The sequence below is a fragment of the Oncorhynchus nerka genome, linkage group LG18 (genome assembly GCF_034236695.1).
Source record: "Oncorhynchus nerka isolate Pitt River linkage group LG18, Oner_Uvic_2.0, whole genome shotgun sequence".
Classification (NCBI taxonomy): domain Eukaryota; kingdom Metazoa; phylum Chordata; class Actinopteri; order Salmoniformes; family Salmonidae; genus Oncorhynchus; species Oncorhynchus nerka.
The window spans coordinates 37,356,764-37,384,253 of record NC_088413.1 but is presented as its reverse complement, the minus strand read 5'-3'; the positions used below and the strand labels follow the sequence as shown (position 1 = coordinate 37,384,253).

Here is a 27,490-nt window from a genome sequence, read left to right as displayed (position 1 = left end):
ATAGATTACGGCCTACTGAATTCATTTCAATTGACTTATATGAACTGTAACTCAGTAAAAACGTAGAAATGTTTTCATGTTTCTTGAATATTTTTGTTCAGTGTAAGAATCACATTTCCATAGCAGATTTTACCCTTCGGGTTTTCTATGATGGGCATAACAGGCACTTTAGTGTTTGAGGCATGCAAGCCTCATCCGAGTTGTTGATGAAAGTTTGAACTCCACTTTCCAGAATTCTTTGCTGTTTTAAAGCCAACCTTGAATCTTTTGCCTGGAGAAATTTCCATCTCACTGGTTGTACTATTTTTGTCAGCGACTTAAATAATAGGTATAATAACCACATAGTGAAATTGGTATCTCGGTTGAACAAATTCAAAAACGTTTGCAGTACGTTTTATTAGTTGGGCATATTTGTAGTCAGCCCTTTGCCTTTTACGTGTAGGTCCGTAGCCTCCGGTGTCATTGGTGAATGACCGAAGATGTCGAATAGTAGGTTGTTTGCCCGGCTGCTCTGTAAGTACAACAACATATGTGTTCTCCTCTAGTCTTTAAACTGTTTAGGTTCTGCTAAATGAAGTGCTTCACGGAGCACGTTTTGGACGGAATTTGGGGTTTCTTGCTCAAAGGGTAGCCATGGCAAGCAACGCAAGGGCCTCTATTACTGGCTAACTGTTTTAGCATGCTGATAGATAGCGCATCAATTTCCAGGCCACACAGTCCGAACTACTGAACTTTGACCGTGCTTGTCCTTAAGGCTTTATATTTAGCGTGTCAATTCTTTAAATGAGAGTAGGGCATGTAGTTAGCTATACTATAACGGAACTGTCATGTAACGTTAGCTGGGCACTTGGTAAGCTAATGCTACCTAACGTTACTCCCCCATTGTATTGTAACGTTACAAACAGCTAGCGTTAGTAAAGCTTTCAATTTGTGATTTACAACGTTATCTCTTTATATGGGAAGTAGCTACAGGCTGTTGGTTACTGTGTTGGGGGAAACTATAGTACTAGTACTCTGAAAAGAGTTAACCAAGCTACCAATTATTTGACTGAAAGGAGCATAGTTTTAGTGTACCTTCATTTAAGAAATTGTTTACTTTACTTAAACTTAGTTACTTTGAAAAAGTAGTTCACTACATCCAAACTACTTCGTGGGAAAAAATGATCATATGAAATCTCAAATGTCAGACTACAAATTGCACGAACAGATCACTTTGGGATGATATGTTATCAGAATGTGTGATTTAGCCTATTAAACACAAACGATGTTTTAAAGTGAGAATCAAATCAAATCAAATTTTATTTGTCACATACACATGGTTAGCAGATGTTAATGCGAGTGTAGCGAAATGCTTGTGCTTCTAGTTCCGACAATGCAGTAATAACCAACAAGTAATCTAACTAACAATTCCAAAACTACTGTCTTATACACAGTGTAAGGGGATAAAGAATATGTACATAAAGATGTATGAATGAGTGATGGTACAGAGCAGCATAGGCAAGATACAGTAGATGGTATCGAGTACAGTATATACATATGAGATGAGTATGTAAACAAAGTGGCATAGTTTAAAGTGGCTAGTGATACATGTATTACATAAGGATGCAGTCGATGATATAGAGTACAGTATATACGTATGCATATGAGATGAATAATGTAGGGTAAGTAACATTATATTAGGTAGCATTGTTTAAAGTGGCTAGTGATATATTTTACATAATTTCCCATCAATTCCCATTATTAAAGTGGCTGGAGTTGAGTCAGTGTGTTGGCAGCAGCCACTCAATGTTAGTGGTGGCTGTTTAACAGTCTGATGGCCTTGAGATAGAAGCTGTTTTTCAGTCTCTCGGTCCCAGCTTTGATGCACCTGTACTGACCTCGCCTTCTGGATGATAGCGGGGTGAACAGGCAGTGGCTCAGGTGGTTGTTGTACTTGATGATCTTTATGGCCTTCCTGTAACATCGGGTGGTGTAGGTGTCCTGGAGGGCAGGTAGTTTGCCCCCGGTGATGCGTTGTGCAGACCTCACTACCCTCTGGAGAGCCTTACGGTTGTGGGCGGAGCAGTTGCCGTACCAGGCGGTGATACAGCCCGCCAGGATGCTCTCGATTGTGCATCTGTAGAAGTTTGTGAGTGCTTTTGGTGACGAGCCAAATTTCTTCAGCCTCCTGAGGTTGAAGAGGCGCTGCTGCGCCTTCTTCACGATGCTGTCTGTGTGAGTGGACCAATTCAGTTTGTCTGTGATGTGTATGCCGAGGAACTTAACTTACTACCCTCTCCACTACTGTTCCATCGATGTGGATAGGGGGGTGTTCCCTCTGCTGTTTCCTGAAGTCCACAATAATCTCCTTAGTTTTGTTGACGTTGAGTGTGAGGTTATTTTCCTGACACCACACTCCGAGGGCCCTCACCTCCTCCCTGTAGGCCGTCTCGTCGTTGTTGGTAATCAAGCCTACCACTGTTGTGAGGGTAGACAGGCCTGATGCAGTATTGCCGAAAAAGAAAGGAACTTTACTTAACCCATTTAATTAGATGTTCAAGAGGCTTATGGCTTGGGGGTAGAAGCTGTTTAGAAGTACTCTGAAAAGAGTTAACCAAGCTACCAGTTACTTCACTGAAAGAAGCTTATCTTTAGTGTACCTTAATTTAAGAAATTGTTCACTTAACTAAAGTTACTTGGTATAGAGGTCCTGGATAGCAGGAAGCTTGGCCCCAGTGATTTACTGGGCCGTACGCACTACCCTCTGTACTGTCATGCGGTCGGAGGCCGAGCAGTTGCCATACCAGGCAGTGATGCAACCCGTCAGGATGCTCTCAATGGTGCAGCTGTAGAACCTTTTGAGGATCTGAGGACCCGTGCCAAATCCTTTCAGTCTCCTGAGGGGGAATAGGCTTTGTCGTGCCCTCTTCACGACTGTGTTGGTGTGCTTGGACCATGTTAGTTTGTTGATGTGGACACAAAGGAACTTGAAGCTCTAAACCCGCTCCACTATAGTCCCGCGATGTTAATGGGGGCAGTTTGGCTGGCATTTTCCGATAGTCCACAATCAGCTCCTTTGTCTTGCTCACATTGAGGGAGAGGTTGTTGTCCTGGCACCACACAGCCAGGTCTCTGACCTCCTCCCTTAGGCTGTCTCATCATTTTCAGTGATCAGGCCTACCACTGTTGTGTCGTCAGCAAACGTAATGATGGTGTTGGAGTTGTTTGGCCATGCAGTTGTGTGTGTGAACAGGGAGTACAGGAGGGGACTAAGCACACACCCCTGAGTGGCGCCAGTGTTGAGGATCAGCGTAGCAGATGTGTTGTTGCCTACCCTTACCACCTGGGGGCGGTCCAGGATCCAGTTGCAGAGCGAGGTGTTTAGTCCCAGGGTCCTTAGCTTAGTGATGAGCTTCGTGGGCACTATGGTGTTGAACATTGAGCTGTAGTCAATGAACAGCATTCTCACATAGGTGTTCTTTTTGTCCAGGTGGGAAAGGGAAGTGTTGAGTGCAATAGAGATTGCGTCATCTGTGGCTCTGATGGGGCGGTATGCAATTTGGAGTGGGTCTGGGAGGATGCTGTTGATGTGAGCCATGACCAGCCTTTCAAAACACTTCATGGCTACAGACGTGAGTGCTACAGGGTGGTAATCATTTAGGCAGGTTACCTTTGGTTCCTTGGGCACAGGGACTATGGTGGTCTGCTTGAAACGTGTAGTTATTACAGACTAAGTCGGGGAGAGGTTGAAAATGTCAGTGAAGACACTTGACAGTTGGTCCATGCATGCTTTGAGTAAACGTCCTGGTAATCTGTCTGGCCCTGCGGCTTTGTGAATGTTGACCTGTTTAAAGGTCTTGCTCACATTGGCTAACGAGAGTGTTTCAACGGAGTCATCCATCACAGCTGGTGCTCTCATGTATGCTTCAGTGTTGTTTGCCTCGACACGAGCATAAAAGGCATGTAGCTCGTCTAGTAGGCTCGCGTCACTGGGCCACTCGCAGTGGGTTTCCCTTTGTAGTCCGTAACAGTTTTCAAGACCTGCCACATCCGATGAGTCAGAGCCGGTGTAGTAGGATTCAATCTTAATCCTGTATTGACATTTTGTTGCCCTCTGTTCTAGCAAGCTTTCCTTGCCAAATAGCAGATATATATTTTTTTCTCAATTTTTCCAGAATCTCACACGTATGTAGATTACACATTCATGGTAATTTGTTTCTTTCCCCTTATTTATAACCGGCCTTTTGTGAAATAATAATCTCACCATGACTGCCATACAGAACTGCACATACTAATGCAATTCATAAGCTTCTCTTGGCGGGTTGGAGCGTTGGGCCAGTAACCAAAAGGTTGCTGGATCGAGTCACGGAGCTGACAAGATAAAAAATCTTTCTTTCTGCCCCAGAGCAAGGTAGTTAACCCAGGCGCCGATGATGTCAATTAAGTCCCCCGCACCTCTCTGATTCAGGGGTTGGGTTAAATGCGGAGGACATGTTTTTTGGAAATCTCACCTGTGTGTGGTCTCACTTTCCTCTCCTTCTGTCTCCATTTGCAGTGCAGCAAAATGGGGTAAGGAACTGTTATACTGCTTCAAGGAAGCACCTCTACATTGACAAAGACACCAAGGTCATTTGCCAAGGCTTCACTGGGAAGCAGGTGTGTATGCTACACAACACCCAGCCGACACTGGCTGCTTTCTGCATTCAACTGGGTTGTATTCATTACGGTACTCAAAGGAAATCTTAACTTTTGCAACTGAAATGATTGAAAATGTGCGTTTCCTATAAGACAAGTCCAGGTAGTCCCTCCCTGTCTCAATCTGCTTTCATCCGTTTGGTGCCGAATGAACACAACCCTGATTGGGTTATTGTTTCACTGTCAACAGACATTGTTGAAGATCTGCCTGTGCAGAGTCAAAACAGCTCAATAATCTTCCCAAAACATTAATTGACAAAGTTGTCAGAGGAGCATGTAGGCATAGAGATTTAAAAAGAACCAACTGTACCCACTAGCTAAGGATTTGAATTTGCGATGTTACATTGAGTAAAAAAAAATATTAAAGTAAAAAAATTTTTTTTTAAAATGAAGCAGCAAACAGTAGCTAGCTATCTGCAACTGAGCACCTTATCCACAGACAACGAGTTGTCGTTAAATGACCCCATAATCTCATTCCACAATATTGCCTTGGATGAGGATGGAAGATCTCTGTCAAAGTCAAAAGAAGAGTGTCGGCGTCATTGTCCCACAAGCGAAAACCTCTCTCCTCTTTCACCTTGTAGGTTAATGACCGTCCCCCTCCTCTCCAACAACTCTTCGACTTAACATAGTGTTATTAAATATAGTTCTTCTTAATGAACACTCATGCTAATTAGAAAGGGCTGAGCAATGACTCAAGTGTCGCTGCTGCTGCTGCACACCGACTTTCATCTATGGTTTGCTTATCAAGCCATATACTTCAAATTCATTGCCCTTTCATTAGTGGATGATAGTTAGGACCGCCACCAACGGGGGGAAAGGGCAAAGTGAGCAGACGGTGCACGTTGCGTTTATAAATGAACAGAGGGAGTAAAAAAAGATGAGTCTGGAGAATGGAAGAAGTATTGAAATGAAAAGATATCTGCGTTGCGAGGGGAAAAAATTGCTGGCTCAGTCTTTCCTTTCTCTTTACTGCTGGTAATTATAGTTTTAACTTTAGGGTCATTGGTTTGGACGTGTCGTAGTTGGCCCTCAGCCGCTTATCTATAGCGTTTCTTAACAGCCTCTGTAATTATTAACTGAGAAGGCTGATGCAACTTGGCAGGTTGAATATTCATAATATTATTATATTACAACACATTATTGGATTCAATGCCCCTGAAAAAGTGAAGGTGGGACTGTGTTTGATTTTTTTTATTGATGACCTCAAGAAATACAGAGACATGATGCCATTTGATTCTGGTCATTTAGTGTGCCTGGGTTGGATTCAAACTGATTGAATGTGATGCCAACCTAAGCCCCTTTCACTTACAGGTGAATCCTAACTTACACTTAAGTTGAATGTTCTCTTAGTCATGCATTTAGGTCAATGGGATACTAAGTGACAGACACCGTAAAATACCATGTACCAAATCTCCTCTCGGAGACCCCCATTCACATAGTCATTGATTTACCTGCTGATGTACCTAGTCTTAATATGCTGGTGGTGTCTGTGTGCCCACCCATGTCAGCTTGATTCCTATGCCCCCTCCCTCTGCGGGCACCGGACACCATTCTGCCCAGTTGATTAATGGTGGATGGCAGGCCTGTTCTTCTCATTCCCCACTACCTGGCTTTAATGATATCTCAAGGTTGGCGGATGGTGCCGCCAGTGACTGGGACAATTCCCCTCTCCATCCATCACACACTGTCGGCTGCTCCCTCCCTACCCTTTCCCCTTGGCCCGAACCCTTTGAACTGAAGGAACTTCACAATATTGCTTCCATCTTGCAGATCTGCAATCAAACATTGAAGCTGGCTAAGGTCAAGAGAAACGATTGGGACTTGCTGATTCTCTCTGACTCTTCCTCTTTCTCTCCCCCTCTAGGGGACGTTTCACAGTCAGCAGGCAATCGACTATGGCTCCCGGCTAGTCGGTGGCGTGTCCCCCGGCAAGGGGGGGAGGACACACCTTGGCGTGCCTGTCTTCAACTCTGTCAAGGAGGTTAAATGTGTTCCACTATTTGTGTTTCCCTAAAAGTGAACTGGTTCTGAACTAACTTGCCTGGTTAAGAAATTAAATACATACATTGATGAATAGCAAGCCCTAAATTCACCATGTCCCACACCTCCAGGCGAGAGAGGGCACCGGGGCCGAGGCCACAGTGATCTACGTGCCCCCTCCGTTCGCGGGTGCTGCCATCATGGAGGCCATCGACGCTGGCATGCCCCTGGTGGTGTGCATCACAGAGGGCATCCCCCAGCAGGACATGGTCAAGGTCAAACACAAGCTGTTGCGCCAGAGCACCACGCGCCTCATCGGCCCCAACTGCCCCGGCGTTATTAATGTAAGAATATACACATATACACACTGGTATGTAGTATACACACATACAAGCTGCTGTGCCAGGGCGCTACCTGCCTCATTGGCTGCAACTGCTTTAGAGTGGTCAACGTAAGAGGCTAGAACACACACGCACTCTCTTGGTGTTAACTTTGTGATTTCCTATTTTGCAGCCGGGAGAATGCAAGATCGGGATCATGCCGGGCCACATTCACAAGAAAGGGAGGATTGGTGAGATATTTTTGAAGCATTGAATAAAATCTGCTTTTACTTGGCAGCTGTGTCATAATGCTGACACACCAACATCTTGTTCTGTGATGGAAAGTTAACAGTAAGTTAGTGATCCTACAATACTTGATTCAGTCTCCAAAATTACATGCGTGCAGTTGAATTGTGAGAGGGAGAAAGGACCTCTGCCCATGTGGCTATTAATGAAAGTCGCTCAGCGAGCATCCAAGCAGTTTCTTTTCTTCACTTTAGCCCTGTAGGCAGCAGAAACAGCCATAGCAAATGTTTCTCCAGGTGCATTGGAGGCTGGTGGGAGGTGCTATAGGAGGACGGGCTCATTGTAATGTCTGTCTGGAATGGAATAAATGGAACGGTGTCAAAACATATGGAAACCACATGCTTGACTCTGTTCCTTTTGTTCCATTCCAGTCATTACAATGAACCTGTCCTCCTATAGCTCCTCCCACCAACCTCTACTGGTGTAGTGACTGCTGGGGAGCTGCATCGCTGCACAGACATCCTACACCACTTGCTGCTCATTGCGAAGGCATACAGTGTCTGTGTCTCCAATGCAACCCTGTTTACAATAGTCCCTGGGGCTCCAGTCAAAAGTAGGGAAGATGGTGCAATTTGGGGTGCACCCATACTTAAAAAATAAATAATAAATAATAAATAAATAAATAAAAATGCATCCTTCTTCCTTACCTCTCAAGAAGAAGGAAGGATGCATGTTAAGAGAATTGGAACTTGTCCTCAGTCTCTCCTTATCTACTGACAGAAAAGGGAACTGTGTTGGCACCAGTGTGAAATAAAGGTATTTTGTTTTTCTGTCAGGCATTGTCTCTAGATCGGGAACTCTCACATATGAAGCTGTTCACCAGACTACACAAGTTGGCCTGGGACAGTCTCTCTGCATCGGTACGTGGGACTGAACGTTATGATATACACATACTGCAAATGTATAGACCAGGGATTAGTAACTTTGATGGGGGTGGGGGCCACTAAAACCTCTGAACTGATCATGAGGGGCCTCCGATTATGAGGGGCCTCAGTGGTTCTGTGTACCCACCCATGCAGTCAAAGCCGGCCCTAGCCTTTTTGAGAGCCCTAAGGAAAATTTCAAACAACACAATTTCACTAACTGAAATAGTTTTCTCCCCTCTTGACGGCAGAGAGAAAAATCTGAAGTTTTAAGAGTAATTTCATGCAATTCTACACTTTGCCATGGGGCGCAGAGATTTTTCCACGGGCCTACAAAAAGGGCCGCCAGTTGCCCATCCCTGGTATAGACAAAATACTGTGCCTTCGGAAAGATTTCAGACCCCTTGACCTTTTCCACATTTTGTTACATTACAGCCTTATTAAAAATTTATTATAATTGATATATTTTTTTCCCCTCATCAATCTACACACGATACACCATAATGACACATTTACATAAGAATTCAGACCCTTTGTTACAGCACCTTTGGCTGCGATTACAGAATTGAGTCTTCATGGGTGTGACGCTACAAACTTGGCACACCTGTATTTGGGGAGTTTCTCCCATTCTTCTCTGCAGATCCTCTCAAGCTCTGTCAGGTTGGATGGGGAGCGTTGCTATTTTCAGGTCTCCAGAGATTTTTGATCGGGTTCAAGTCAGCCCTCTGGCTGGGCCACTCAAGGACATTCGGAGACTTGTCCCGAAGCAACTACTGCATTGTATTTGCTGTGTGCTTAGGGTTGTTGTCCTGTTGGAAGGTGAACCTTCGCCCCAGTCTGAGGTCCTGACTCCAATACCTTGACTTTGTTGTCCGTAAACTATTTTTCCATATCTTTGGAAGTATGCTTTGGGTCGTTGTCCACCTGTTGTATTCGGCGCATGTGACTCATACAATTTGATTGATTATTTCTTGGATTGTGCATGTGTGCCGTTCAGAGGGTGAATTGGCAAGACAATATTTTTTTTGAACGGGTTGTGGTAGTAAGTGCCAGGCACACCGGTTTGTCAAGAACTGCAGCACTGCTGGGTTTTTTATGCTCAACAGTTTCTCGTGTGCATCAAGAATGGCCCACCACCCAAAGGATAACCAGCCAACTTGACACAACTGTGGGACGCGTTGGAGTCAACATCGGCCAGCATCAGTGTGGAACGCTTTCGACGCCTTGTAGAGTCCATGCCCTGATGAGTTGAGGCTGTTCTGAGGGCAAAAGGGGGTGCAACACAATTTTAAGAAAGCGCTCCTAATCTTTTGTGCACTAAGTGTAGTTATTTTTACTGCAACCAGAACACTTTCTAAGTCACACATAAAACCAATTCAACCTAAAAAATGATGAGTACATGGTACTCTATGCCTTCGGTCAGGTCTGACATTCATCTTATGGATATAAGCAGCGTAACAGTGATTTCTAATGGTTTTTGTTCAGGCATTGGCGGGGACCCCTTCAATGGGACAGACTTCATTGACTGCCTGGAGGTATTCCTGCAGGACCCTAAGACGGAGGGCATCATCTTGATCGGAGAGATCGGAGGCAACGCCGAGGAGAACGCTGCCGATTACCTCAAACAGCACAACTCTGTAAGAGGAGAGACCCACACTGCTACCAGACTGTTAACACTTTGCCAATGATCCACCAGTACTTTTGTGAATCATCCAGACCCTTTTTGAACGACGAGTGTAGTTCTGTCAGGTACTCCCTTTCATCTCTTTGATTCCGACGACCCCCTCGGGAAGTCCCACTCCGAGCCCCCAGTTCCAAAATGTGTGAGTGGGTGGGTGGACATGTTTCACTATACTTGTGAGTACCAGAAGTGCTCACAAGAATGCTAAACTAACTTAAATACAGAGAAGTGAGGACATTTTGCCGGTCCTTTACTTGTAAAAAGGCAATTTTAAGGTTAGGGTTGGGTGTTAAGGAAAATAGGATTTTGAATGGGAGTCATTTGTTGGTCCCCAAAAGTCCTCAAGTATAGTAAGACATACTGCTAATGGATCTTGGGATTCTGGACAGGCTGAGGGTGTGAGCTGTGAGCTATAGTGCATGTTTAAACATTTGTATTTGTTTTATTTCACCTTTATTGAACCAGGTAGGCAAGTTGAGAACAAGTTCTCATTTACAATTGCGACCTGGCCAAGATAAAGCAAAGCAGTTCGACACATACAACAACAGAGTTACACATGGAGTAAAACAAACAACATTGTCAATAATACAGCAGAAAAAATAAGTCTATATACAATGTGAGCAGATGAGGTGAGATAAGGGAGGTAAAGGCAAAAGAAAAGGCGAAGTAAATACAATATAGCAAGTAAAACACAGGAATGGTAGAGTGGAAGAATGTGCAAGGTAGAGAGAGAAATGCAAAGGAGCAAAATAAATAAATACAGTAGGAGGAGAGGTAGTTGTTTGGGCTAAATTATAGATGGGCTATGTACAGGTGCAGTAATCTGTGAGCTGCTCTGACAGCTGGAGCTTAAAGCTAGTGAGGGAGACAAATATTTCCAGTTTCAGAGATTTTTGTAGTTCCAGTCATTGGCAGCAGAGAACTGGAAGGAGAGGCGGCCAAAGGAAGAATTGGTTTTGGGGGTGACCAGAGAGAGATACCTGCTGGAGCGCGTGCTACAGGTGGGTGCTGCTATGGTGACCAGCGAGTTGACATAAGGGGGACTTTACCTAGCAGGGTCTTGTAGATGACCTGGAGCCAGTGGGTTTGGCGACGAGTATGTAGCGAGGGCCAGCCAACGAATCTCTTTGGGAATCTCAGACGACACGAAAGAGAGGTTGAACAGGCTAGTAATAGGGGTGGCAACAATTTCGGCAGATCATTTTAGAAAGGGTCCAGATTGTCTAGCCAGGCTGATTTGTAGGGGTCCAGATTTTGCAGCTCTTTCAGAACATCAGCTGACTGGATTTAGGAGAAGGAGAAATGGGGAAGGCTTGGGCGAGTTGTTGACCGGGATAGGGGTAGCCAGGTGGAAAGCATGGCCAGCCGTAGAAAAATGCTTATTGAAATTCTCAATTATCGTGGATTTATTGGTGGTGACAGTGTTTCCTATCTTCAGTGCAGTGGGCAGCTGGGAGGAGGTGTTCTTATTATCCATGGACTTTACAGTGTCCCAGAACTTTTTTGAGTTTGTGTTGCAGGAAGCAAGTTTCTGCTTAAAAAAGCTAGCCTTGGCTTTTCTAGCTGCCTGTGTATATTGGTTTCTAGCTTCCCTGAAAAGTTGCATATCACGGGGGCTGTTCGATGCTATTGCAGAACGCCATAGGATGTTTTTGTGTTGGTTAAGGGCAGTCATGTCTGGAGAGAACCAAGGGCCATATCTGTTCCTGATTCTACATTTCTTGAATGGGGCATGCTTATTTAAGATGGTGATTAGAAAGGCCTGCTCGCTAAAGAGTTTCAGGGAGCATTTGACAGTGATGAGTGGAGGTTGTTTGACCGCTGACCCATTACGGATGCAATGAGGCAGTGATCGCTGAGAGGAGGAGGTGGTGTATTTAGAAGGCAAGTTGGTTAGGATGATATCTTTGAGGGTGCCAGTGTTTACGGCTTTGGGGTGGTACCTGGTAGGTTCATTGATCATTTGTGTAAGATTGAGGGCATCAAGCTTAGATTGTAGGATGGCTGGGGTGTTAAGCATGTTTCAGTTCACATATGGTGTCCAGAGCACAGCTGAGGGCAGAGGGAGGTCTATATCAGGCGGCAACAGTGAGAGACTTGTTTTTAGAGAGGTGGATTTTTAAAAGTAGAAGTTCACATTCTTTGGGTACTGACCTGGATAGTAGGACAGAACTTTGCAGGCTATCTTTGCAGTAGATTGCAACACTGCCCCGTTTGGCCGTTCTATCTTGTCTGAAAATGTTGTAGTTAGGGATGAAGATTTCAGAATTTTTGTTGGTCTTCCTAAGCCAGGATTCAGACACGGCTAGAACATCTGGGTTGGTAGAGTATGCTAAAGCAATGAATAAAACAAACTTAGGGAGGAGGCTTCTAATGTTAACATGCATGAAACCAAGGCTATTACGGTTACAGAAGTCATCAAAAGAGAGCGCCTGGGGAATAGGAGTAGAGTGTTTACTTCCAGTTAGGAAGTTAACTGAATGTACTTCCAGTTAGGGTTCATGGTGCAGAATACAGCACACACCTTTGATTGACACACTCATTCCAGGCAGGTGTGGGAGAGACTGATCTTTGGAGCATGGATGGTGAATTATGCAAGGCTTGAAAAGTGCCTTTCAACAACAGTTATTGCCAAGTGTGTGTTTTACCCTCTAGATTTGTCAAGACACAGAATTTTGATTGAGAAAATACGTGTGTGTGTGTGTGTGTCTGTCTGTCAGGTGTTCAGCAGCTGAAAAATGTAATTGTATGTGCTTTCAGCTGCCCTAATGCATGTAAATCTCTCAACTCTTTGGCTGAGGCCAAAATGACTCTATATTTCCTAATAGCGTACATCTTTTGACTAGAGCCCTTTGGGCCCATGTCAAAAGTAGTACGCCACATGGGGCTTAGGGTGCCATTTGGGACGCAGCCACTCTCTCTCCCTTCCTCATGTACAAACCGGGTCAACCAATCATCCAAAGTGTTGACAACCAGAGACCGTGACACCAACATGCATGAAAAGCCCATTTGAAAGCGGCGGGTAGTTCTCTGAAAGTTGAGTGTGTGTGTGCCGAGCATTGAACACCAGAGGCAGCAGTTTAACCAAAGCCTGAAATTGTTTTATCTGAGTTGCTGTTCTGTCAACGTTGAGAAACGGAAACACTGAATGCAAAGCCAGACCCAAAATTATGTTCCTCTCTTTAGTTTGACTCAGAACAATTCCATGCTTCAGACATGTTATTTTCTAGGGTTGCAAAATGTCAGTAGCTTTCCCAGAATTTCCAGGTTTTTCAGAAAACTATAATGTTAAAACTATCTATTTGCCTAATACATTATATCTAGCTCAGGGCTCCATCTATGCATTTGGTTTGCTAGCTAAGTGGCTAGATGGCAAGAGGAAGATTATTGGTTACAGCGACAGTCAATCCCCTTATGGATCAAGATCCATGTTGCCTATGTTTTTTTTTGCCCATAAAAAATACATCCATTTATTTATTTAGAAATGGCATCCACTGTGTGCACTTCCAGTAATACCATATGACGGTATGGAAATCTGGATACCGCCCAACCCTAACACAAATATTAACTGTATTGAATTTCTGTATCTACAACAGGCACACACATACATTTATTTGACACTAATTCGTCATAAGATCGGCTAGGCATATTTTCAGACACTTAAGGGAATCGTACATGAATAGTACAATACAATGACACTGTAGGGAATAGGGTGCCATTTGTGACTCGAAAAGTAGAATATAATATCACATTGGTATGCCATTACCAGTAGCTAGACATTGGTATGCCATAGCTAGATATTTCAAAAATGATCTCTTTCTCCACAGACTTATAGATCAGTCGGTGTAGCACTTGTGAGGCACAGCTGAGCATAAATGTAAAGAATGATCTTTTTTTATTTTACTGCTGTCATGGTTCTTTTTAAGACAACTGGGGGGGTGGTCAAATCATGACGTCTGTGATCTTCAGATCGGAAAGTCAGAATTCAGGCATCTTTCTAGAGCTCTGAGTTGGATCACTGTTCAAAACCATTCTTGAAAGCACGGAAGTCTGAGATTTCCGATTTCCCAGTTGTTTTGAACACCGCATTAGTCTCAGCTGAGGGAGGGAGAAATCAGCGGAGGGTCCTCCTCTCAAGATCCCCGCTCTCTCTCCTTCCTTTCCTCCGGGTTAGACTAATCAGAAAGGGGACACCAGCTTCCACCTGATGGTGAATCTCAAGTCGCAATGCATCTGCCTCATGCAAAAATTCATGTTGTTCCTATGACCAGAGAAAGTGAAAATATTCCTCTATTAAAACAGACTAATGAAAATGGAGGGCTATTGATAGACTTGGCTACTCATTCATTGCAGCGCGAGTGGAAGTAGGGAGAAGTGTGTTTTATGTTTTGTAATGGTATTGAATAGAGTGTTGACAGTGCTGAATAACTTAACATAAATTCACTCATAATAACAACCGCTCTTCGCTGTATTCTTTGATAGTCTCCCTCTGGTCATTATTTTAAAAGTTATGAAATCTCACGTAGGCTAGTATCAAACTTTGCTGTGGCCGGGGCTCTGGAAGCCGTAGGCACGATGATTTGAAACAAATGAAATGGTTAAAAATAGGAACACTTTGCCTACCTGATGCTTAAGGCTTCTGAATGAAGTGCACCTACAACCAACAGCGCAAGAAATAAAAGCACGCCTTTATTGGCCTTTCTACAGAAAAGTTTGGTGATCGACTAGAAATACCTTGAAGATTGCGATCGACCGTTTGGTGACCACTTGTACACGATTTAAGTCTAGGGGATGAAGATCAAATTGTCGTGCTTGAGTCAAATCGGTCTTTATTAAAAGTGTTACACTTGACATAAAATATGCTTAACAAAAAATGCGATGTATAAAAATAGACAACTAATTTACAAAAGAGGGGCTTTGAAAGGGAGATCTTTGCACCAAAAAGTTGCTCTGATGTTTTTAATTTCGCAGAGCTAAAATTAGTACACACTTTAGAGGTCATTAGCCTACATAGAAAAACTATTCCTCTAACTCTGTGTGCTGCTTGCCAACCTGGTCTGTTTTAGTATACTGAATAAAAATATAAAGTCAACATGTTAAGTTTTGGTCCCATGTTTCATGAGCTGAATTAGAGATACCGTGATGAGATCCTGAGGCCCATTGTTGTGCCATTCATCTGCCGCCATCACCTCATGTTTCAGCATAATGCACAGCCCCATGTCGCAAGGATCAATTTCTGGTAGCTGAAAATGTCCCATTTCTTCCATGGCCTGCATACTCACTAGACATGTTACCCATTGAGCACGTTTGGGATGCTCTGGATCGACGTGTAACAGCCTGATCAACTCTATGCAAAGGAAATGTGTTGCACTGCATGAGGCATCTGTGACCAACCGATGCAGATCTGTTTTCCCAGTCATGTGAAATCCATAGATTATGGCCTAATTAATTTCAATTGACTGATTTCCTTATATATGAACTGAAACGACCTACTCCTTCTCTTTAGTTCCATTATTAAAGTAATAGATCTCTTAAGGTTAACAATGTAGGACAAAGGCGGTGGGAACTTTCAAATGCTATTTCGACTTCTCTTATTATGCTCCGACTTCTCTGAGGGAAGATGAAGATTAATTGACTAATTACAGCCTAACTTGTTCAGGTTGGTTTTAAAAGTTGATTCACACAGGGGGTGGTTTGTTTGTCAAAGCTGTGAATTCATTAGGATGGGACAAGCGAGAGCCTGAACTGGAGTGTTTAGGGCCTAGCTAGAAGAACAGCATTGGGCCTGCATTCATAAAGTGTCTTAAGTAAGTAGGAGTGCTGATCCAGGATCAGTTTTGCCTTGTTGACCATAATGAATAAGATTGTATAGACAGGGATGCTTTGTGAATAGAGATTCTAAAACAGACGTGGCCACCCCTCCTGGAGAGCTACTGGGTGTTCAGGCTTTTGCTACAGCCGTACTTCAGCTAGTCAAGGTCTTGAAAAGCAGCTAAGTAGTAGAATCAGGTGTGGAACAAAAGCCTGCAGGAAGGTCAGTCTTTAGGAAAAGGCATGGCCACCCTCGTTCTGACCCATTCAGAGGAAAAAATGTTGAGCCACCTTACAAGAGGAAACATTCACCTCGACTAATTAGTATCCTCCCGGTACCTTTTTTTCCCCCCTTGATTGCAGTCATATTCCCCCGTTTAATGAACATTTTGCTTTCAGAGCCATGAGCCTTGTTAATACTGTACATTGTTAGTCAGGTTTTTAAAAACATTTTTTTTAACAAATTCATTTTCTTGGCCCGAGAGACGAGCGGATTGGCTGCTCCGCTTAAACAATTATGCAGTGTCTTCAAGCATGTTGAAATGAATAGCGGTCGTCGGGCAGTGGTCTTGCTGTACATGCCTGCCAGTTTCAGTAGGGTTCCATTTAGAAAGCATGCGCTGAAATGGTAGCAGGGAAGTAAAGACTTAAGCAGGAGGACCACCTTTCCTGGCTTGTCGGCCAGTTTGTTCTACACGCCGTGTTAACTCTCATCTGAAGGAGAGGGTATGAGGGAGAAAAAGATGGAAGGAGAGCCTTATCACAAGGCAAGTACCTGAGGAGTGTCTGAAGAGAGGCCTGGCTTGTGTTCATTTGGCAAAAAAAATACTGAAATGGGTGGCTACTACAGTACCTGGTCGAATAGGAAACGCACATTTTCGCTACCTAATTCGAAAAGTTTTCCTAAGCATGCCCTAATGAACAAGCCTGTCTTTCATCTCCTATACGATGTTATTCCGGAGTGTGAAATATTAGCTCGCTCTCCCTTCCCGCCAAGCGCTGGAAGACTATCTCAACTGTTGAATTTAGCCTCCATCAGGACGAGCTGAGTGGACAGGGCCAGAGCTAATCAGTGTCCGCGTGACTAATAACCTGCTTCTGCGAGAATGAGATCATGTGAAATGGCAGGGAGGGGTGTAGAGGGTGTGTATCTGCCTATGCAATTAAATGGTCTCATTGACTCTTTCACACACATCTGGACAGAGCATGTAATAGAGTATTGGCATGAATGTGAATATAACATTTACTGTCCTTTTATTTTAATAATAAAATAAGATTGTTCTAGGAATACCTATTTGAGGGTCTGTTAATAGGAAGACAATGTCTTTTGTTTTGGAATGTCTACTCTGTTATTTGTCTGAGAACACAAGTATGACTGAGGCTGTCTCCTTCTCCCCCCAGGGAACGAATGCCAAGCCCGTGGTGTCTTTCATCGCCGGGCTCACTGCCCCGCCAGGCCGTAGGATGGGTCACGCCGGTGCCATCATCGCAGGGGGCAAGGGTGGAGCCAAAGAGAAGATTTCCGCCCTACAGCAGGCGGGCGTTGTGGTCAGCATGTCCCCGGCTCAACTGGGCAGCACCATGTTCAAGGTGAGATTAGAGAGATGTATTAAAGAGCTAATCTATCTTTACCATGACTCGAGCCCTCTAGCCAACTCTATGGGTGAGACCCGTAGCGATAGATAAATAACATTCAGTGCCGCGACGGACTACCATTCTCCCATAGCTGGGGGAGGACGGCAAAAGGGTTACTTTGGTCGCTTTAGTCCCACATCCCAACTTTTCCTCTTCCCTCAAATATACTAAAAACAATCTCGACTAGGGTTGCAAAGAATTTCTGGAAATTCTTCATGAAATATTCCATGGGACGTTAAGCCTGGGAATTTGGGGGATTTTGCTTAAATTCATCAAAACCGTTAGCTTATAACATAACATTTTAATTGTGTGATACAAAAGGCAGTTATGGGTCTTGTGGCATATTTTGTTTACTGTCCCCAAGTCAATGGAATTCCAAACATCTGCATGCACAGTGCATTTTTCCATCACATGTGCAGTGCATCACATGTACAGCTGATTCTCAAGATCTTGCACACTAATGAGATGCTATTGAGCCCACACCACGACACTGTCTGAGCCAAGGACTACATGTTTTCTGGTAAGTTTTGATTACAATACTGGGTGGGGTGAATATATTTGATATGACATTATTTTTTTGTTAACTAGTAAATAGTAGCATACACCAAAGTGTTTAAATCATTTCTAACTTGTTAACAGTTTCTGCTAGTTAGTTTTTGCTACCAAGTGGGTTGCTTGAGCCTGCTAACTGAGTGTTAATTCACCTGTTTCCATGCATGTTTCATTTCTAAACAACTCCTTTGTAAGATAGATGGTTAAGCAGTTAGATACAATTCCATGTACAGATACATGTTTTATTTGTTTTTATTTTTACTCATTTTTTTCTTTAAAGGAAAATGCCACGGGCACTATCTGATGTGTGGAGACATTTCACTGCAGCTAATGTAGATGTGAAGAATGCAACAAAGATGCAGAGTCTGTCCAAGTGCATCAAGTTCCCCTCAGCGTTCACAACAAGCAACCTCTGACAAAAGTCCCTCTACATCCATTCGACGTGAAAATGATGAATCAGACACCTTATCAATAGCAACAGCTTATGGTCCTCCATGAGTCAGAAGTTTTTATTTTACTCATTGGAGGAACATAGTCAGAGAAATGCTGATGAATGTCTTACACGAGCTGTGTATGCAACTGGTTAGCCTCTGATGCTCACAGGCAATGTGTATTGGAAGAGATTTCTGAATGTTCTTTGCCCAGCATACAACCCTCCAACCAGAGACATGCTTTATCTACTAATTTGCTGGAGTTCAAGTGAAGGTCAAGCAATTCATAGAGAAAGCAGACTGTAATTGCAATCATCTCTGATGGGTGGTCGAATGTCCGTGGGTAAGGAATAATTAACCACATCTCCACCCCTCAAACAGTATTCTACAAGAGCACAGGCACAAGGGACAACAGACACACTGGTCTCTACATTGCCAATGAGCTGAAGGCAGTCATCAATGACATTGGACCACAGAATGTATTTGCACTGGTGACAGACAATGCTGTGAACATGAAGGCTGCTCGGTCTAAAGTGGAGGAGTCCTACCCTCACATCACACCCATTTGCTGTGCTGCTCATTCTTTGAATCTGCTCCTCAAGGACATCATGGCACTGAAAACAATGGATACACTCTACAAGAGAGCCAAGGAAATGGTTAGTTTTGTGAAGGATCATCAAGATTTATTGCAGCAATCTACCTCACCAAGCAAAGTGAGAAAAATAAGAGCACCGCATTGAAGCTGCCCAGCAACACCCGTTGGGGTGGTGTTGTCATCATGTTTGTCATTCTCCTGGAGGGCAAGGCAGGGTAGCCTAGTGGTTAGAGCGTTGGACTAGTAACCGGAAGGCTGCAAGTTCAAATCCCCGAGCTGACATGGTACAAATCTGTCATTCTGCCCCTGAACAGGCAGTTAACCCACTGTTCCTAGGCCGTCATTGAAAATAAGAATTTGTTCTTAACTGACTTGCCTAGTTAAATAAAGGTAAAATAAAAAATCTCTCCAAGAAATGGCCATATCAAAGTCTGCCAATATGGACAGCCCCATCAAGAGGATCCTCCTGGATGATGTATTTTGGGAGAGAGCAGAAAGCAGCCTGAAACCTATAGCAGTAGCCATTGCATGGATTGAGGGAGACCATGCCATCCTATCTGATGTTCAGACTCTGCTTGCAGATGGAAGAAGAGAAATCCGTACTGCCCACTGTTGTTCCAAGCAGAGGAAACTGCAGTTCTGAAATACATCAAAAAGCGTGAAGATTTCTGCCTGAAGCCCATACACTTCGCAGCGTACATATTGGACTCCAAGTATGCTGGCAAGAGCATCTTGTCTGGTGCAGAGATCAACAAGGCCTATGGTGTCATCACAACCGTGTCTCGCCACCATGGCCTGGATGAGGACAAGGTTCTTGGCAGTCTGGTGAAGTACGCTTCCAAGCAAGGTCTTTGGGATGGAGGTTTAATAATATCTCATCAGTCCCCCGGTGGAAGGGACTTAATGGTTCTGAGGCTCTTTCCCCTTTTGCCTCCATCATCCTCCAAATCCCACCAACATCAGCCGCCTCAGAGCGCAACTGGTCCTTGTTTGGGAACACACACAACAAAGCATGCAACAGGCTGACCAATACAATGGTTGAAAAATTGGTGGCCATCCGGGAAAATTAGAGGCTTTTTGAGCCTGACAACGAGCCATCCTCCACAAGGTTGGAAAGTGACAGTGAAGATGACACCTCAGTCTGATGTTCAGAGGATGTCCAGGGAGAAGACACGGAAGCCCGAGAGGAAGACAACCAAAGCTTTAGTTTCTAGACTAATTTTAGAGATGTATGTTGAAAACATTTTTGGGAGATGCGATGGATCATTGGGGATCATTCAATATTTATGTTGTTAGTTTCCTGAAGTCATTTAATTAAAGTTCAATTCATAACTAAATCATTTTTTATTTAAATTGTTTTAATCATTTGCAATGATGTCTACTCATGATAAGGTAAAAGGTCTCCATGTGATATGGTGTGTGTATATACACTGCTCAAAAAAAACAAGGGAACACTAAAATAACACATCCTAGATCTGAATGAATTAAATATTCTTGTTAAATACTTATTTCTTTACATAGTTGAATGTGCTGACAACAAAATCACACAAATTATCAATGGAAATCAAATTTATCAACTCATGGAGGTCTGGATTTGGAGTCACTCAAAATGAAAGTGGAAAACCACACTATAGGCTGATCCAACTTTGATGTAATGTCCTTAAAACAAGTCTAAATGAGGCTCAGTAGTGTGTGTGGCATCCACCTGCCTGTATGACCTCCCTACAACGCCTGGGCATGCTCCTGATGAGGTGGCGGATGGTCTCCTGAGGGATCTCCTCCCAGACCTGGACTAAAACAGCCGCCAAATCCTGGACAGTCTGTGGTGCAACATGGCGTTGGTGGATGGAGCGAGACATGATGTGCTCAATTGGATTCAGGTCTGGGGAACGGGCGGGCCAGTCCATAGCATCAATGCCTTCCTCTTACAGGAACTGCTGACACACTCCAGCCACATGGGGTCTAGCATTGTCTTGCATTAGGAGAAACCCAGGGCCAACCGCACATGCATATGGTCTCACAAGGGGTCTGAGGATCTCATCTCGGTACCTAATGGCAGTCCGGCTACCTCTGGCGAGCACATGGAGGGCTGTGCGGCCCCCCAAAGAAATGCCACCCCACACCATGACTGACCCACCGCCAAACCGGTCATGCTGGAGGATGTTGCAGGCAGCAGAACGTTCTCCACGGCGTCTCCAGACTCGGTCACGTCTGTCACGTGCTCAGTGTGAACCTGCTTTCATCTGTGAAGAGCACAAGGCGCCAGTGGCGAATTTGCCAATCTTGGTGTTCTCTGGCAAATGCCAAATGTCCTGCACGGTGTTGGGCTGTAAGCACAACCCCCACCTGTGGATGTCGGGCCCTCATACCACCCTCATGGAGTCTGTTTCTGACCGTTTGAGCAGACACATGCACATTTGTGGCCTGCTAGAGGTAATTTTGCAGGGCTCTGGCAGTGCTCCTCCTGCTCCTCCTTGCACAAAGGCGGAGGTAGCGGTCCTGCTGCTGGGTTGTTGCCCTCCTATTGTCTCCTCCACGTCTCCTGATGTACTGGCTTGTCTCCTGGTAGCGCCTCCATGCTCTGGACACTACGCTGACAGACACAGCAAACCTTCTTGCCACAGCTCGCATTGATGTGCCATCCTGGATGAGCTGCACTACCTGAGCCACTTGTGTGGGTTGTAGACTCCGTCTCATGCTACTACTAGAGTGAAAGCACCGCCAGCATTCAAAAGTGACCAAAACATCAGCCAGGAAGCATAGGAACTGAGAATTGGTCTGTGGTCACCACCTGCAGAACCACTCCTTTATTGGGGGTGTCTTGCTAATTGCCTATAATTTCCACCTGTTGTCTATTCCATTTGCACAACAGCATGTGAAATGTATTGTCAATCAGTGTTGCTTCCTAAGTGGACAGTTTGATTTCACAGAAGTGTGATTGACTTGGAGTTACATTGTGTTGTTTAAGTGTTCCCTTTATTTTTTTGAGCAGTGTATATCAAATGCAAAAAAACATCTACATTTAAATGGTATTAAAGTTAATTTGCATATATTCCATGTTAATTCCTACAAAGTTTCCTCTGAATATTCCCCAAAATGTTTAACCCTAATCTCGACATAGAAAAGTAGAAAAAAACCCAATGAATTTACAGTAACCTTTTATGTTGTTTTCAGTCTTTGGGTTCGTTAACAAGTAAGGTTGTGGGACTTGTGGATTGAACTTTTTTAATACGTAATAAACAAAAGGCACCGGTGAGGGGGAATTAATAACCATGGCTGTTGATGCCGGGGCGGGCAACTCTTCTACGCTGCTGCTGCTGCCTATATTTCAATTTATCACCGGAGGAAGCTGGTTTTAACAAGACGTATAAAAAGTTCAAGCTTGTATTACACCCATTCATCTTATTATTTCATTACGAGCGAGCGCAGGGTGGCAAACCCAAACACCCAGTTATTGATTTGCGCGGCGGTGGCACTGTTTTCGTTTTAATTCAGAATCATTGCGCGTAATGTTGAACTATTTCCCGGCCTGTTAATTTCCCAGCCATTTTGTGTTCATACATCTCTGTTAATCTCATTGGCGCTGCTGTAATCGGTGTAATAATACACACGACACAACAGCGCAAACAAACAAAGTAGTGCCCGATGGGGGTAATTAATTTGGTTTGGTTTAACATGCTCAGCTCTCAGTACAGTACAAGGCCCAACTCTCTAGTGTTTTGTTTGTGCTTGTCGGTGAAGTTCTTCTTGTGTCCACACCTAGATTCAAGTATTTGTTTTCTTTCAAATACTGTAAATGCTCTAGATTAAACTTGCATGTCACCGATAGAATAGTCCCAAATGTGCAAACTCCACCCACCTAGCATTCAAGGCAGACTGTGTCAAGCCCACATAAACCTCCAGTCACCCATGTGTGCTGCTTGCTCCGTTTTTCACTCTTTCTCATGGCCTCCCTTGACAAAATGTCCCTGTTGCACACCAGCACTCTTCATCACTCCCTCTCTCCTTCCTCCTGCCCTCATCTCTCTTCATCTTGCTCCACCTCTCCCCTTCTTCCGGTATAGAGCACCTTTGACGCACACACAAGGACGATCACATCTCTTTCTCTCTCCTGTTCCTCTTACTCTACATCTTTGGTTTACAGGCTGTATCACAACCGGCTGTGATTGGGAGTCCCATAGGGTGGCGCACAATTGGCCCAGCGTCATATTGTAAATAAGAATTAGTTCTTAACTGACTTTCCTCGTTAAATAAAGGATCAATATATAAAAATGAACAATAAAGTCGTTTCCCCTCTGCTTAAATACATATCTCAAGCAAGCACTATTTCTCCTTCTCCTCTGTCCTTGCCCTCTTCAAATCAAATTGTCACATGCTTCGTAAACAACCAGTGTAGACGAACATTGAAACGCTTACTTACAGGTCCTTCCCAACCATGCATTTATTTATATATATATATATATATATACACAGTGCCTTGCGAAAGTATTCGGCCCCCTTGAACTTTGCGACCTTTTGCCACATTTCAGGCTTCAAACATAAAGATATAAAACTGTATTTTTTTGTGAAGAATCAACAACAAGTGGGACACAATCATGAAGTGGTACGACATTTATTGGATATTTCAAACTTTTTTAACAAATCAAAAACTGAAGAATTGGGCGTGCAAAATTATTCAGCCCCCTTAAGTTAATACTTTGTAGCGCCACCTTTTGCTGCGATTACAGCTGTAAGTCGCTTGGGGTATGTCTATCAGTTTTGCACATCGAGAGACTGAAATTTTTTCCCATTCCTCCTTGCAAAACAGCTCGAGCTCAGTGAGGTTGGATGGAGAGCATTTGTGAACAGCAGTTTTCAGTTCTTTTCACAGATTCTCGATTGGATTCAGGTCTGGACTTTGACTTGGCCATTCTAACACCTGAATATGTTTATTTTTGAACCATTCCATTGTAGATTTTGCTTTATGTTTTGGATCATTGTCTTGTTGGAAGACAAATCTCCGTCCCAGTCTCAGGTCTTTTGCAGACTCCATCAGGTTTTCTTCCAGAATGGTCCTGTATTTGGCTTCATCCATCTTCCCATCAATTTAAACATCTTCCCTGTCCCTGCTGAAGAAAAGCAGGCCCAAACCATGATGCTGCCACCACCATGTTTGACAGTGGGGATGGTGTGTTCAGTGTGATGAGCTGTGTTGCTTTTACGCCAAACATAACGTTTTGCATTGTTGCCAAAAAGTTCAATTTTGGTTTCATCTGACCAGAGCACCTTCTTCCACATGTTTGGTGTGTCTCCCAGGTGGCTTGTGGCAAACTTTAAACGACACTTTTTATGGATATCTTTAAGAAATGGCTTTCTTCTTGCCACTCTTCCATAAAGGCCAGATTTGTGCAATATACGACTGATTGTTGTCCTATGGACAGAGTCTCCCACCTCAGCTGTAGATCTCTGCAGTTCATCCAGAGTGATCATGGGCCTCTTGGCTGCATCTCTGATCAGTCTTCTCCTTGTATGAGCTGAAGGTTTAGAGGGACGGCCAGGTCTTGGTAGATTTGCAGTGGTCTGATACTCCTTCCATTTCAATATTATCGCTTGCACAGTGCTCCTTGGGATGTTTAAAGCTTGGGAAATCTTTTTGTATCCAAATCCGGCTTTAAACTTCTTCACAACAGTATCTCGGACCTGCCTGGTGTGTTCCTTGTTCTTCATGATGCTCTCTGCGCTTTTAACGGACCTCTGAGACTATCACAGTGCAGGTGCATTTATACGGAGACTTGATTACACACAGGTGGATTGTATTTACCATCATTAGTCATTTAGGTCAACATTGGATCATTCAGAGATCCTCACTGAACTTCTGGAGAGAGTTTGCTGCACTGAAAGTAAAGGGGCTGAATAATTTTGCACTCCCAATTTTTCAGTTTTTGATTTGTTAAAAAAGTTTGAAATATCCAATAAATGTTGTTCCACTTCATGATTGTGTCCCACTTGTTGTTGATTCTTCACAAAAAAATACAGTTTTATATCTTTATGTTTGAAGCCTGAAATGTGGCAAAAGGTCGCAAAGTTCAAGGGGGCCGAATACTTTCGCAAGGCACTGTATATATATATATATATATATATATATATATTTATTTTTGAAAATAATAACGAGGAATAAATACAGAATGAGTAATGATACTTATTTTCCACCATAATTTGCAAATAAATTCATAAAAAATCCTACATTGTGATTTTTCAGGATTTGTTTTCTCATTTTGTCTGTCATAGTTGAAGTGTACCTATGATGAACATTACATGCCTCTCATCTTTTTAAGTGGGACAACTTGCACAATTGGTGGCTGACTAAATACTTTTTTGCCCCACTGTATGTACATATAGGTACGGATGAATTGACTAGGCAACAGGATAGGTAATAAACAGGTAATAAACAATAGCAGCGTATGTGATGAGTCAAAAGCATTTAGTGCAAAAAGTGTCAATACAGGTAGTCCGGGTAGCTATTGGTAAACTATTTAGTCTTATGGCTTAGAGGTAGAAGCTGGTCAGGGTCCTATTAGTTCCAGACCTGGCGCATCGGTACTGCTTGCTGTGCGGTAGCAGAGAGAATAGTCTCGATCATTCTCCCTCTGGACTATGAGTGGACCTTGTGCCACCTTCCACCCTTCTCCCTCCTTCCATCCATCAGAGTGCCTGAAGCCTCGTGGCCACCATGTCAGCACTCCCGTCAGAAGCCCTAACACAGCCCCGCTCATCCCCCGGTCTCTTTCTCCTTCCCCCTCTTCTCTCTCTTTCACAGAAAGTCAAGGGCCCGGCCTTGATCGGCGCGTACAGATACACTTAATCCGCCCCGCGTGAGACTGAAGGGCGTCTTCCCTTAACACTCCTGAGTGTTACATTAGATAACACGCGCACAGCCCGCCAAGTTGCTCTAGTACTCTGTCAAAGTTGAGGCGTTGAGCCGAAGTAGACATTTTCAACCACTTGGTGGCAGTAGACATTCAGGTATTTTGGAAGTAAGGCATTTTCCAATGGGCAACATCATGCATGTGTGTTGCAGTCCTGATAAATGACATTTGCATAAAGGAAGCTTTTTCCTCTGTAGCATGGGGGAATTCTAGGATGGGAAGGAGAGTATTTGTTTTATCGTCCTTCCTCTGCTGATATTTAATAAACGGCGACATCCCGTCTAATGTTCTCCGTCCTTTTGGTTATGTGCTTTTACGTCTTATTTTCACTGTCGTATAATATGACTATGGATCTTGATGCTTTGGTGTGAATATACATGTTTTCTGTGTATGGACTACTCCACACTGAACATGAGCCTTGCATAGCCTTATTCGGTTTGCAAGGTATTTATCTTTGCATCCAAAATAACGATTTTGAATGTTATTTGTCTAGATCTCCTTCATTAATCCCTGTGGAGAGAGAGAGATTGTCTACATCCCAAATGGCACCCATAGTGCCCAACTTTTGACCCGAGTCCTATGTAGGGAATGGGGGTGCCATTTGGGACGAAGTTATCCCTTCCCCCACCTCCCCAGGAAGAAGTGCCTTGTCAGGGTCTACTAGCATCCCCTCCAATCCCCCACCCCGTGTAGCTTCCAGATGTAAACAAACTGTGAATCCACATGAATAAATAATGATTTCCTCTCCTTCCCCCTGTTTCCCCCTCCTGTTTGTTCTGTCCCTCTCTCCGCAGGAGTTTGAGAAGAGGAAGATGTTGTAAACGGGGAAAGGCGCCCCTACTACCATACACACTCACTACGCAGTGTTTTTAAGATGTTTTTGATTTCAGCTATGAATTCATACCATTACACAAAAGAGTAAATATATCAGTATATCTTGATGTCTTTTAAATATGTGATACCATGTCTTTTAGAGGATAGTTATTGGCATCTGTTATGGTAGCTTCTGATGTGTTTAGTTTGACAACAGAGGAATGCCAAGGTAACCGAGGTGATCTGGTTCCTGTGTTGTCTTTCTACTACTACACTCTCCTACTGTAACCAAGTATTCCATCAAAATGTCTGTTCTCACTGGCTATACACCTGAATAAGAAAATATCTCGAACACGGTTTTGGTTGTGGGCTCATTTTTATGTTTGTCTCGCTGTCTTTTGCACGCACACACAGGTTAGCATGACTGTGTTGAAGCGTTATCACACTGGTATTATTGGGTGCATATGATGTGTGGTTCTGCTAAGTTTTACAGTGTAATAGCATTAAAAACAATGTCTGTTTGAAAATGGTATGTAATACTAGACTTTATTTGGAAGATGTTTTTCTTTTGTCCCAATTTGAAAAGGTCGCCACTGAACTAAATTCATCCAATCACACTCCCCCGTCATGCAGTGTCACTCCCTGGCGAGGCCAGTTAGGAGGCAGGATATACAATCCAGGGATTTGATTTGCTATAATCGAGCTGACATGTCACCCATTAAGGGATTTGCATGTGCACACATTTTCTCTTCGCCTCATTGGAAGAGGTGGTGTGTAGGAGGCCTTTTATTGGGCCTACAGTATAATTGCATTGCTTCATACAGTTTTTACATTTGTCATTATGTAATATCAGACAAATGCTAATTCCTTCTCAATTCACACTTCATAACTCCTCTTGAAGCTGATATTTTTTCCCCCCAC

The 27,490-nt window shown here is 43.6% G+C and overlaps 1 protein-coding gene across 1 annotated transcript; it reads left to right on the top strand.

The window, feature by feature from the left end:
* The first annotated feature begins 348 nt into the window (after window positions 1–348).
* On the top strand, window positions 349–26,926 carry LOC115145826 (succinate--CoA ligase [ADP/GDP-forming] subunit alpha, mitochondrial-like). Its single transcript, XM_029687378.2, has 9 exons — window positions 349–513; window positions 4,535–4,635; window positions 6,542–6,658; window positions 6,789–7,001; window positions 7,171–7,228; window positions 8,060–8,143; window positions 9,632–9,783; window positions 17,040–17,228; window positions 26,551–26,926. Exons 1-9 carry the CDS (start codon window positions 480–482, stop codon window positions 26,575–26,577), a joined length of 975 nt encoding a protein of 324 aa, XP_029543238.1. The 5' UTR covers window positions 349–479; the 3' UTR covers window positions 26,578–26,926.
* The last annotated feature ends 564 nt before the right edge of the window (window positions 26,927–27,490 follow it).

What these genes read in the sequence shown, in the direction of transcription:
- LOC115145826 (XM_029687378.2), top strand. Translation starts at nt 480, where the DNA reads ATGTCGAATAGTAGGTTGTTTGCCCGGCTGCTCT. An exon ending in TCACAAGAAAGGGAGGATTG is followed by an intron (nt 7,229 to 8,059) that starts GTGAGATATTTT and finishes TTTTTCTGTCAG; the next exon opens with GCATTGTCTCTAGATCGGGA. An exon ending in GGGACAGTCTCTCTGCATCG is followed by an intron (nt 8,144 to 9,631) that starts GTACGTGGGACT and finishes GTTTTTGTTCAG; the next exon opens with GCATTGGCGGGGACCCCTTC.